The 13,944-nt window shown below is 36.8% G+C and overlaps 1 protein-coding gene across 3 annotated transcripts in view; it reads left to right on the forward strand.

Moving 5' to 3' along the window:
• Window positions 1-9,962, forward strand: part of LOC145683386 (tRNA wybutosine-synthesizing protein 2 homolog) — a 34,165-nt gene extending 24,203 nt beyond the window's left edge. For all 3 annotated transcript variants that reach the window (XM_081754723.1, XM_081754726.1, XM_081754735.1), the window contains one exon: window positions 6,352-9,962. In XM_081754723.1, coding sequence (XP_081610849.1) covers window positions 6,352-6,870 — 519 coding nt within the window. In that variant the 3' untranslated portion in view covers window positions 6,871-9,962. The remainder of the gene's footprint in view (window positions 1-6,351) is intronic.
• The last annotated feature ends 3,982 nt before the right edge of the window (window positions 9,963-13,944 follow it).

A 13,944-nucleotide genomic window follows, 5' to 3' on the forward strand; every position in this document is an offset into this window, starting at 1 on the left:
ACGAACGCCGTCCTCTTGACGCCATTGTACTGATCACAAACTAAACTTCTGGTCTTAGTTGGGTATAATGCCGTTAAGATCAAACATGAAAGCACTCTTAGCAGCAAAGACAACTTTGAAAGTGAAGTAGTGTTAAACCACACGTCAATATAAAAATGTACAAAACTCCCTCACCAGGTGTCAAGAACACAGGAAAGAAAGAAATGCGCGGGGGGAGGGGGGAAACGATACCGTAGTGGAAAATTCAGACTGCATTAGTTCATTGTTGTCAACAATGAGTCTGTATTCCATTCTTTCTTTCTTTTGCATTCTGTTACATTTGATAACAAATATTGATAACCATTTCATGAACAAAACGAAAAAACTTGGAGAATTGTATATATATGTATTAAGATATACATATACTGTACGTTTAAAAAAAATATACGTTGGAAGTACATTCTATTTTTATACACGTTTCTAATTTACAGAGAGCAATACAAGTGTGTTGTTGACTATTGTAAATATTCATTTTTATGTCTGTGTTTGTAGTAATAAAGCAAATCGTTTTTACCCCAACTCAGGAGATCTGAAAGCATTACTATCAGGTGCAATAAACAGTGCACACAGTATACATACAAATATATTTATTTCTCTAGAAAGAACAAAGCGATTTTTACGAAACTTTTAGGGTTTATTAAATATAAATCAAGGTATACTTAGGTATAATTTCTATGTTACTATATGTAAGGGAACAGGAGCTAGGGGAATAAAATATCTGAAAAAGGGAAATTTTGAGGGAATTTCCCGAAAATACCTCTGTTACGGGAAAACTGTACGTGATGGAGAGAAACCGAGTGCATATTCGAATTTAGCGCAAAAAGTTCCTTTAAGATCAGATGATTTTTCTCATGTAACAAACAAAAAGTTTAAATTTGTTAACTAGTGTAATATACCTACAATTTCGTATATTCGATAACACTGAGCTCTGGCAAAAATAAATAAATAAATAAATAAAATTAAAAAATAATAAAAAATTAAATTAAATAAAATTTAAAAAAATAAAAATTAGTAAATAAATAACTAAAACTAAAAACCTGAAAATGAACACCATGAATTAATAAATCATCGCAATACTAGATTTTACCTCTCTTTTTTCCTTTTTTTATGTTGCTTCCTGTCTCTCTTCAAACTACTGATTAATATGTTAACACTCAACAAGGTAAAAAGAGAATTAATATTATGTCGTAGACACGAGAAGATATGTTTTCTTTGAGTGTGATAATGCCAAAATACATAAACACAGAACGCTGTTGTCCCCTTCCTGGATATAACGCAAATTTAATTCCGTATACTAGCGAAAGTATATCGAATCAAACTAAGAGTAAGTTACTCAAGTGTTCGTTACCGTTATTTCCATAATTTATTACTAATATCTAGAGAGAATTTAGTATCTTTTGCAAAAAAACTTGGATTTTTCTAGTTTCTTGCCTGAGAATCTGTTATCGTATATAATTAACTATGTTTAAGATTGTTCCGTACCGGCAACATGTCTGATTTTTGTAGTTTTAATAATTCTTGTTCAAAACTACGAGGGTTGAGGCATGTCATGTCAACTAGTTTTTCGCGAGAGCACGAAACTCAAAACTATTTAAGGTAGATTAAATGCAGAGTATATGAAGCAGGAGGAGAATACGGAGGGCGCAATTTGTTTGACTAAGCTCCAGCAAATGGTTTCCTTTCTCCCAGTAGCATATGAAATGATTGAAGCGAAATGAAATCTTTCAGCTTAACGTACCATGTTTATGCCCATTAGGCTAAGGGAGGTGGATGATTAAGGTAAGTGAATGATGACGGAAGAATTGATGGAATGAGAATGTGGAAGGAAACGAGAGTACCGGAGAAAACACACGGACACGATGTTGTCTACCACTAACTCACTTGGCCGGGGATCGAGCTAGGAACTTCATGGACCACAGATAAGCGCTCTACCAGTGAGCCACCATGTCCCTAGCTACAGTAAATCAATGATCATATCAGGGGCCGCGAAGGCTCAGTGGTAGAGCGTTCACCTCTAGTGCTTGGGGTCCCGGGTTCGATTCCGGCCCCCGCCAAGTGAAATTTGTGGTGGACAAACACCGTTCTCGTGGGTTTTCTCGAGGTTCTCCCGTTTCCTCCCACTTTCTTCATTCCACCATTTCATTCATCTCTCATAATCACCGTCTCCTTTAGCCTAACCGGCATAACCGTGGGACGTAAAACTCAAAGATTTCATTTGATTTTATTTTCAAATATTGATATGTTAAAATAAGAAAACAAAACGAATGCTTACTTATTCAGTCATATTGTAGAAATCAGAAAATTGAGGTTGTCACTAGCTGCGGGGGATAATCGCATTTACTGAAGACAAAATAAGTACATTGCCAAGTGATCAAAGCAGTGACGTAAATGATCAAGGTAAACATTTTTAAACTTCACATTGTAACAATATAATTTTGCGGGGGTACACCCCAATACTTTATTTTTACTTCCTCGTAAGGCCTCAAAGAGACTAGAGGAATTCCCAATAGGTTCAATGCGGTTATACAGCTGCAATATGTGTTGGATGTAGGTTAGATTCAAATTTAATATCAAAAAAGGGACGTTTCTGCAATAACATTTATTTTAACAAAACTATATATGAATTCAACAACAAAAGAAATACTAAACGTTGATAACAATAATTATGGAAAAACTCTCATATCAAATTTGTCGTCAGAAACGTCATCTTTCGATGCGGTCATATCATTACATTTTAATGAACATCGGAGCATGACAATTATGTTTCAATTTTAATTTTGCAAGAATTAAATGTCCAAAAAGAAAATTTAATATCAGTTTCCTGATTTCACTTAATATGCAATTCACTAGCCCATATCGCCATAAATAATAAGGCATCCCCAATCAAACCAAACATTCAAGTTAACTATGTCAAAAAGAAAGAAAAAAAGGGGAAAAAAATACAAGAAAAATAATATAAAAAGAATGATTAAAGAATACTCATTATCCTATGCTAATATGGACTATTACAATAATAACTTACGATACCATAATACTCCAGCTCATGTTAAACCACATCGAAAAGTATGGAATAGAACGATTATTCAATTACATTACGAAGCACAATTCTACCGTTCCATTCACACGATGTACCAGCTTTCAAATGCACCTGACTCAAGGTTGAGTTCTTTCACATCGGTTCAGCGAGTTCCCAAATTTGCCACTAGACGTCACTATGTCTTTGATGCGCATAGAAAGAGTCTATCACTGCATACCTCTAGCGACTAAACTGGTAACTACTTAATCCACTATCTTACTTGAATCTAAATGCTCACAAACTTATACACCTCCCCTTTTTTTTTTTTTTTAAATTCCGTTACAACATTCACATTCTCAGAGTTGAGTCCATTCTTATTCCTGATTATGTTAAAACTACTAAATCGATATTTTGCTGTAAATCACAAGAGAAAAGTGAAGCCTGTCCATTACGTGGTGTAAGGACTTAACGAGGGATGGTCGAAGAAAGAAAGAAAGAAAGAAAGAAAAAGACAAAGCATAGAACTTTTATGTTATTCACTGTAACATAACGAAAATTTATTTCTAGATTAATAACATGTTTGTCTTGGTGTAAGTTTGAAGACTTCGGATTCTGTTCATGTATACCCAAAAAGCAGACATAAAAATGATGACTCGTCTGGAAAATTAGTTAAGAGTAGAAGTAAGGTCATAAGTGAAGTTTCTGTGGGCCAAAAACACTACACTTGCTGACATTTATAGACAGATTGTCGAGTTGTAAGGGGAGGGCTAAATTTCAAAGCAACATGCAGAGAAATAGTGTCGTGCCTTCAAAGAAAGACGGACCAATATTGTTATGGTAACCCTGGACACAGTGATAGACCCAGTACTTCAACCACCGACGGTACGCTTGGAACGACTAGAGCACCCTTTCTACAGCCCTGAGCTAGCGCCTTTTCCCTGTTCAAAAAAAAAAAAAAAAAAAAAAAGCTGGCTACCATTATCTGACATGGGATTATGTCAAAAGCGCCGCCTCACTATGGCTACGTAAACTTGACACGGATTTCTATACAAATAGTATGGAAAACTTGATCTACTGTTGTGATGTGGTTGAACAAAAATTGCGATTGCATGAAGGACCAGTGTTGATCGCCCTCTATCATCAGGTGTGTTGATCTTTCGGCTGTCTCACACGTAAGCCATAATGAGCTTTTTAACCTTTTTTCGATCATTCCTTGTAGATGATGTTCGTTGGAGAACTTCTCTTTTTATACTTTTTGAAAATGAAATGAAATCTTTAAGTTTTACGTCCTACGTTATGGCGGTTAGGCTATAGGAGACGGTAATGATGAGAAATGAATGAAATGGTGGAAAGAATAAAGTGGGAGAACCCAGGGAAAATCCACGAGCACGATGTTTGTCCACCACAAAGTCCACACGGCGCGAGCTGGGATCGAACCAGGGACCCCAAGCACCGAAGGTGAACGCTCTACCACTGAGCCACCGCGCCCCCACTTTTATACTTTTTGAATAGCAGTGAAAACCTTTTTTTTGTTTTGTTTTGTTTTGTTTTGAGCTGCACCAACATGGTTTATAATTTTGACTGACTGATCTCCATTTCTGTATTACAAATGTAAATTTGAAAAGTTCCGTTTCTATATTTTATTTATACACTAAGGAAGTTTCTTCTTGAATACGATGGAAAAATACCGTTAAATGCTTAATATTCAGAACGTTATTGTGATTATAGCAATAAAAAAAATAAACTTTACCCTTTTTCGCAAATTAACTAATAGAGTTAAATAACGCCAGGCGAGTGGCCGTTTTGATGCAAGTACGCTATTCCTACCTAGGTATCTCCGTGTTACTCAGTGGTTGACATTATTAATGTTCCAACGGTCTCTGCTAAGAAAGAAAAATAGTTTTCATGACGTTTGCGTATTCCTCGTATTTCTTTCTGTATTGTTTAGAGATTTTGATGTTCTCATTGTATTGAGTTATTTTATGTACTTCATTACATCTTTTGTAAGAATTACATTTAAATACAAAATAAACTCACTTTTAAAAAGCGATCCATTTGTTGATTGGATTTATTTTACTCGCTTCTTTCGTCAGTAGCGAGGCTATATGGTATGAACCCTACAGCTTAAAAAAATGTCACGGCACCACCAGTTGTGTTCTATTGTCAATTGCAGTACAGCTCAATTTATATTGTGAAGCATTAAACTTCTGTCAGATTACTCTTTGTAAGCTTACCAGAGACTGTTTACAGTCCATATATAGTGGTGTTTAACACATAGTTGAAGAAATACTATAATAGCACATAGCATCGGAGTGACGGCAAGGCTTTTTACTTGACTTACACATATTTCAGTACAACAGGATTTTTTTTTTCTATTTTGATCTATGAAATAAGCTTGTTGTGTGGCTGTATGTCTTTGCTATGTAAATGCGAGCAGAGAGGTTATCCTTTATGTACAAATGGGAAAAATGAGAGTTTTATACAGCATTTAGTTTGACATTTGTGGTAACCTACGAATAACCAACTTTTCAGAATGAGCAAATTCTGCAACATCTATGAATCGTTTCCATAGCTTTTTTTCGTGCATCCTACATCCCTTTGCAGTAGGTAATGACACAAATTTGGCAGCAGTCTGAAAAATAAATGTATGCGTCTTTCAGTTTCAGCACAAACATCTATTTGCCACCAGCCAGGCTGCGCTATGCAGTTTACAGCAGTTCTTTTATTCTTGTAGTGTGCCGCGTTTGAAGGGAGTACAGGATTTCACTTCACACTCTCAAACGTTGATTAATGACAGTGGTAACAGTTCATTAATTAACCCATCCATATTGACCCCACTAGTTATTTTCCAATATGCATTCTTTTAGTAAGTCGTCCGACGTATGTTGCAAAGCATAGAAATTATCACTTCTTCATTTTTGACAGGCCCTGTTCCGAGTACGTTCTCAGCGGAGTATTTAATCACAGGACTTTTTTGTGTATATAACAGATTATGATGATATGGTCAGTTATCTGTTCGACAGTTAATCATAATTATTACCAAATTGTTTTTAGAGCTAAACTGCATGCAAAATAAACGCTGTTATGTACTCTTCCCAATACCTTTCGGGTTTGGGCACTATTTCTCTGCTAAACGTACTTCATTTTGAATTATGCTAGAGTAAAACAGTTATGCACCAAGTGCGACGCGCATGCGTGTTCAAATACACGATCCAAATCGTTCGTGTATATTGTATATATTTGATTATTTACTATACGCTGTACAGTTTAAATTATCATTATGTTCTTTCTTAAAGGTATGTCCTAAAAATGTTGCTGATCGAGTAATATTAGGACTAATTCCTACAAGTTATCCAGGTTGGATGACAGCTTGCAGAGCATTGAAGAAAGGCAAAGATGGTGTTCTCCACATTCATGAAAACGTAAATGAAAAAGTGGCTGGTAATAAACAGAAAGAACAACAAGTTACGCAAGAGCAATTTAAAGATAACCTTTTTAGTGAGTGTACTATATGTGATAATATTATTAGCATACTGAACAAATCAGATATTGAGTTTGACAATGATTCTTATTCCTTTTATATATCAAGTGATGATGGAAACTTATTACCTCAATATGATAAAGAGTCACATCTAAATTGTAAAAGCAGGACGTGGAGAAAGTGGGGACTTCATGTTTGTCATTCATTTTGTACGCTGCTGAAAGACGTTCATAATTGCCATTATAGGACACAAGTCGTTAATATTCAGCATGTCAAGTCGTATGCTCCTCATGTGGATCACCTTGTATGTGATTTGAAATGTACTCCTTTATGATTTCAAGTACACGTGCAAATTGTATTTTCATATTTAATGTGTGTGTGTGTGCTCTTCAGCTGTGTCTTATTTTGTATTTTGAAGTTAATAAAATATCTGAAAAATTACCATCATTCCGTAATAAAGAAATAGAGTACAGTATTATCACAGATCTGATAGAAAATGTATAAAAGAATAAATAAATAAATATTTCAGAATTTCTTCCAGTATATCAGGTTGTATAAAAGGTATTGAGTTTTGGAGGTTGAAATTAAGAATACATTTATTATGATTTGAACATAACATGAAATCATGTATGCATCATCTTCGATGACATTCTGCCATATTCCCGGAAAATTCCGTCGCATAGAAATTCTGTGATATCTAGTCAAAATGATTGCGAACTACTTCCACAGGTCTCTACAAACTAGTTTAACACGAATCATTGAGTTCTGGAGAAAAATGAAATGAAATCTTTGAGTTTTATGTCCCACGATTATGCCGGTTAAACTAAAAAAAGACTGTGATGATGAGTAATGAATGAAATGGTGGAATGAAGAAAGTGGGAGAACCCCGAGAAAACCCACGCACACGGTGTTTGTCCACCACAAAGTTCAATTGGCGGGTTGAATTCTGTAGAAACCGAAATAAATGTAAACTGAATATAAAATCCGTGTAAACTGAATATAAAGTCTCAAAACGAAAACATTGAGTAAACAGTCCAGATGTTACTTCAGAACTAATGGGACACATAGGTACGCGCATTCTTCTGGGGATTGTTTAAACTACTTCCACAGTGAATGCTGGATAGCCAGTTTTTCACTGGGTAGTGTTAGACACATAGGACACATTTTTACATTAAACTGAACTTTTCCATTTTGGGCACTTAGCACGGATTTTATATTCAATCTACAAATGATAGTCTGACGATCCCAGGTCCGGGCTATACAATGGATGCATTAAAACATTCCATCCAGATTCTCTCAATTTTTGACGCGTCGTTAAAAATATATGCGGTCTTGCGTTGTTAGCATGATATAAGACATCCTTTCTCTTGACCAGTTCTGGCTGTTTCGTTTCATTTGTTAGGTGCACTCACACTAATTCGAGTCTATCGTTCTGCCCGAAGGCATCAGCTCGTGATGCAGGATGCCTTTCCAATCCCACCAAACCCACAGCGTAATCTTCCAAGTCGGTAGTATGGACTTTGCAACAGACTGTGGAGCTTCTTCTGACTTCGTGCATGATCTTTTTTCGCAAATTGTTGTAGGTTATCCACATTTCATCTCTAGTGATCAAGTACTTTAGAAATGGCTTCAGTTCGTTACGTTTCAATGAAGATTCACAGATAGAAATTCGATCGAGTAAATATTTTTGAGTCAGATCATATGGCAACCAAGCGAGTTTCTTTTTGCTCCCAGCTTTGTCCAAATTATTTAACGTTGTTCGATGGTGGATGTTAGGTCATTGCCGATGTTATGATTGCTTATAAGCCTGTCTTGTTCGACTTTTGCCAGCATTATACACTTTTGTTGTAATTGTTTGCCCAGTGCGGGAAGCACCTTGACATCATGGATGGATGAATGAATCCAGAAATTTTGTTTAAATTTTTAGTTTAAAAATTTTTTGCTCGTAGTTTTAAATTTTTTTAGTTAAAAAATTTCTGAACCCTACGATTGTAGTCAGGTCTCATAATGTAAGATTATTGGTGGAAAAGTTTTTCTTGATATAATCTGATTGACTGATTACTTTCAAATCTTTGTTTAATTTTTTTGGAAAAAGAGTTTGAAAATCTTTCTATAAAATTTTTAGTTTGAAAAGTTTTTCGACCACTGTTGTAAAATTTCTTTAAAAATTTCTAAACCTAAAGCTCGTAGTCTAAAGTTATTAGTGGAAAACTATCCTTGTTGCAATCTGATTGACTGATCACTTTGACATTTTAATTTAGAGGTTTTGAAAATTCTTGTTTAAAAATTTTTTGATCACTGTTTTATAATTTTAGTTTAAAAATTTATTGAATATTAGGATTGTAGTTCCAACTCAAGTCTAAGGTCATTGATAGGAAAAATTATGACTTGAAATCTGATGGATAATGTAATTATTAAAGCTTTTGATTTGTAACACCAACTTCACACTTTGAACTTCAAGCACAACTGATAATCTAAGGTCATTGTCAATATAAAACTATCTTTGATAACAATTTGAGTGGTTGGTTACTGATATTTTTCTTTACCAGAAATTTTGTAGCTCACTGAAAAAAATCACAAGTGTAAGAAGGAATCGTTTCGGAATTAGAACAGTTTAGAATAAAATGATCTGGGAACACTGTACAAAGGAATTGCATCATTATGACGCTACTATGCATGTCAGAACTAGTTTATGCAACGTCAGCAGAATTGCGTCACATCCGTTTATGACGTGTACATCACTGTTCTGATATGTAAGTATCATATCCGTCATAATCTCATCATTGCACCTTGTTTACAGTTTCTAAACATATATTATGTGATGAAATTATTTACCAAAATTTTTACTTTACATCAGAATACACTTTATGAAATTGTATTGAGCCAAGTTATTTCTATAAAGTGTGGAACCAGGTTACTTGTGACTCTGGTTGTGGTAAGAATGTTATTTTGCTTTCAAGATATCTACTCATGAAAATTGAAAAGCAACGAGAACTATTAAGTTTTTAAAATACCAGTATTTTATACTTGTTATACAGAGAACGTTTTGGAAGAAGCCATCAATTCAAATTTATTAGACAATCCCAATAAATATCATCACATCTTAAAGCTTAAATGAATTCTTAGTGCTGAAATGTGTTGCAAAACAAGTGTATTTCTGAAAATACTATTTTATAAAAATGTGCAGCAAATTATAATTATACAACATTTATGAAGATTATGTGAAACTTCTCGATATGGATTGTGGATACACACACGTTTATTGATAAACAGTTTATTTCTGCCGATATTGATTTTCCACCTATAAACATTGCCATAGACTTGAGAAAACTTCAAGTTGAATTTACAATATCCGAATCCTTTATCTTATATGGGTATTTGAAGTTAAAATAAACATGACCAGTGTATGTATTTATAAAAAGTAGAAATAAAATTATGGTTTTAGTTAATCTTTGTTTTTCCTTTCATTTCATGTACAACCCAAAAATGTCAAAAGCAATTATAAACGGCTGTAATTCAATTTAAGAGTCCCTATCACTGCGAAATTAAAATACCGCTAATTTTACAGTAATTATATGGTATCTTCAAATAGATAAAATATAATCGAAAAGTGGATCAAGACCTCCCTAGACGATGTTATTTTGCATGAGGTACCGCTATCATGAGTCACCTAGTAGCTTTCTGTTTGCAGTTATTTAGAAACGCGAAAATAAATGCCGATTTTCTATATGGCTGGAAATCGAAAGCAGATAAATGAGTCATGATAACGGTATCTCACGCAAAATAATATTGTCTAGGGCGCTCTTTTTCCACTTTTCGATTAATTTTATCTATTTGAAGATATCACATAATTACTGTAAAATTAGCGGTATTTTAATTTCGCACTGACGTTCATATATTGGGTTAAATAACTAAATCCTGATAGATATTTCCCCCTTAATGTATTCTTAAACGAAGTATTAATTTAAGTATTTTTCTGTAGAATTTAAAGATAGTTGTATTATTGCTTTTAAACCAACAACTCTTTCTGCGATTGTAGGACATTTGCTATTTGTCATTATGTATATACGAGGGACGTTCCATATTGATTTACACTTATAAGAACCTTTATACCTCGGCAGATTCATCCACTTTCTCAACATAGTCTCCATTAAGAACTACACACTTGCGTCACCGATGTGGCAACTTCTGTATGCCCTCTGCAAACCACTTTTTCGGAGTCTGTCGCACGCACGTGCGGACAGTGTCTTGCAGTCCCTGGAAGTCGGCGAAATGATGTCCACGCAGTGGTTTCTTCAATGCCCCGAATAGGTGCTAATCAGAAGGGGTCAGGTCAGGAGAATAAGGTGGGTGTGGTAGCACCTGGAACCCCAGCTCGTTAATAGCAGTCGTGGTTGCCCGACTCGTGTGGGGACGAGCGTTGTTGTGTTGCAGGAGCACACCTTTCGCCTATTTTCCTGGTCGTTTCCTCTGAATTGCACGGCGCAAACTCCGAAGCGTTGTCACGTATAACTCGCTGTTAATGGTGGTCTCGGGTTCCAGCTAGGCAATGAGGATAATTTCATCCTTGTCCCAAAAGACTGTCGCCATGCTTTCGCCTACAGGGGGCTGTGTACGGAACTTCTTTGGCGTGGGACTGCCTTTATGCTTCTACTGCATTGATTGTGCTTTGGTCTCTGACTCATGGTAGTGCAGCCAAGTCTCGTCGCCAGTAACGAGTTTGGATATGAAGCCTTCTGGCATCACTGCTCACATCCTTTCGCTATTGTATGTGTGCTGCATTCAGGGATTTGGGAAACCACCTGACAGGCACCTTGCCTATCTTAAGGTGTTCGTGCACTATGTAGTGCAGAGCATAGTTGTTCATTTTACTTCGACCTCACTCACCCTCGCCCTCGCGCACCCTTGCCCTCGCCGTCGAAGCTTGTCCTCGCCCTCGCGGCCAAAATTTGTCATTGCCCTCGCGCACCCTCACCTCGCCATCGAAGCTTGTCCTCGCCCTCGCGCACCCTCACCCTCGCCATCGAAACTTGTCCTCGTCCTCGCCCTCGCTGCCGAAACTTGTCCTCGCCCTCGCGCACCCTCGCCCTCGCCGTCGAAGCTTGTCCTCGCCCTCGCGCACCCTCACCCTCGCTGTCGAAGCTTCTCCTCGCCCTCGCACACCCTCGCCCTTTTGGTCGAAGCTTTTCCTCGCCCTCGCGCACCCTCACCCTCGCCATCGAAGCTTGTCCTCGCCCTCGCGCACCCTCACCCTCATATCATTGAGGGTGAGGAGGCCTTGAGAGGGCCTCCTTCGTGAGGATCAGAGCATCAATTATTCAACCTATTTGTTGAATTATTTCCTTATCGTCAGTGGCGGATCCAGGGGGGCGATCGCTCCCCCCAGAAGAGGAAACTTCTTTATTTTATATATACAAATAAAACGCACCCCAGAGTTTGGAGCTCTTAAAAGTAGCTCTAAGTAGCAGTATTACAACCCACCACCCCCACCAGAAGTCCGTCCTAACCGGCATAACCATGGGACGTTAAACTTAAAGATTTCATTTCATTTCATTTCAACAATACTTAGAATCACTCTACACTCCAGTTATCCCAAATAATCCTAAAACCTAGAATTATGTTGAATTCACTAAATTTAATTGTATATACAAAATTGTATATGTACACCCCTGAACTCGTATATTACACTGCAAAACAATGCCGCAACTTTGACGTGGGAGACCCGGGTTCGATTCCTGGCGGGAGCTCATGTGGTTCGTATTCTACGTTAATCGGTAGGTTCACGTCTCATATAGTCTCACTGCTGAAGGGATATTTAAAAAAAAATCAAATCAAATATTCCTTACTATTAGAAAGAAGAAAAGACATTTCAGGAACTGTCGATTTTTGTGCAATTACAGAATAAATTGTGAAGAGTGTTTCTTCCGGATATGTTTTTTTGGGGGGTACTGCCCCCCGAAGCTCTGAGTGCCTCCCCCCGAAGGAGACCAAAATAATACGTATATAATACAATAATGAATAGAATAGTACCTGCAGTGCCCCCCCCCCCCCAGAACATTGTTTCTGAAAGAAACACTGCTTATGAAGGACTTCTTTTTCTGCGAAATGTTATCTCAATTAGTTCCAAAGCGGCTGGCTAACATATCGAGCCCTTGTAAGAAGAAATGAATATGAAAGTACACTCGGATAGGTTAATTTTTGAGCCATTTTTCGTGGCAATTAAAACGCAACTCCTGTAGCTTTCTTAACTGCACGGGAAGACAACTAATACGTCACTCACGGAACGGCAAATATTTTATGGCACCATTTTCATTCTATGAACCTTAATACATACAAAAACTTTATATTTCCAAATGAAACTATATAGCGACATTAATGGGCATTTCAAAAGAGTGGAGGGGGGTAACTGCCCCCCTTTGCCTTCCTAATCGCCGCCCATGCTATGATGTGTGGCACATTTGTGCGAAATTAATAATAATATGATTAAACTGTTTACCCACAACAAAATCCTGCTCGTTTTGCTGAAGTGGCTTTTCCTAAGTTTTATATGTTTCATATATCCTACAGTTTTTTTCAGGCCTTTTTTTTAAATTTGTCCAAATTTATATTTCTCCTTTTACCACACAATCGTTCAATACTTGCACTATAATATTTACAATCAGTATAGCATCCTGTAACGTATTTTATTCCTAATAAAAATCACTGAAGAACACAAATACAAACCCTATCTCACTGGCTTGCACGCGAACCTTTGATGCATGGGGTCCTGGGGACAATTCCGAGTGGGAGAACATTGAACGACAGTGGATCGAATTTCGCGTTAAACCTATAGGTCCACTTCTCATATAGCCTCGCCGACGAAAGAGGACGCTAAACGGCAATCAGTCAACAGTTGCAAATTTCGGCTGCATAAACAACTCATGTCTTGTGGAACTTATTACATTTATTTTGTTAAAGCAGCTCTTTTAACAAAATTTCAGTATTAACGTGTCAGATATTTCTATTTAAGGACAAGAAAAAACATATTATTTATTTTGTAACTAAATGATAACTCTACCCACGTAGATTATAAAAGCAGAAACAATGAAAATTGATACAATAGTGACTAACATTATTTTAACAAATATCGATTCAGATAATAGTTTGGGCTGTCACAAAACTATGAAAAGTTAAAAATTCCGATTAATTGTAACAACTTCATCAGTGGTGGACATTGGAGGAGGATGTATGCTATTAATCAGCCCATTTCATGGGCATCCAAACTCACGAGCCCAATGCTCGCTAGCTCGGCATTCGCGCTCAACCGTTCTCGGGTTCAATAATTAAGCGCTACCCCGAGCGCCAATGAAATAAGTCAGCGCGAGTCCAACTGAGGAAAGTGAGCCCGAGCACGATTCTCAAAGGAATA

Source organism: Thermobia domestica, chromosome 1 (assembly GCF_964235325.1).
Source record: "Thermobia domestica chromosome 1, izTheDome1.hap1.1, whole genome shotgun sequence".
NCBI classification, from domain to species: Eukaryota; Metazoa; Arthropoda; class Insecta; order Zygentoma; family Lepismatidae; genus Thermobia; species Thermobia domestica.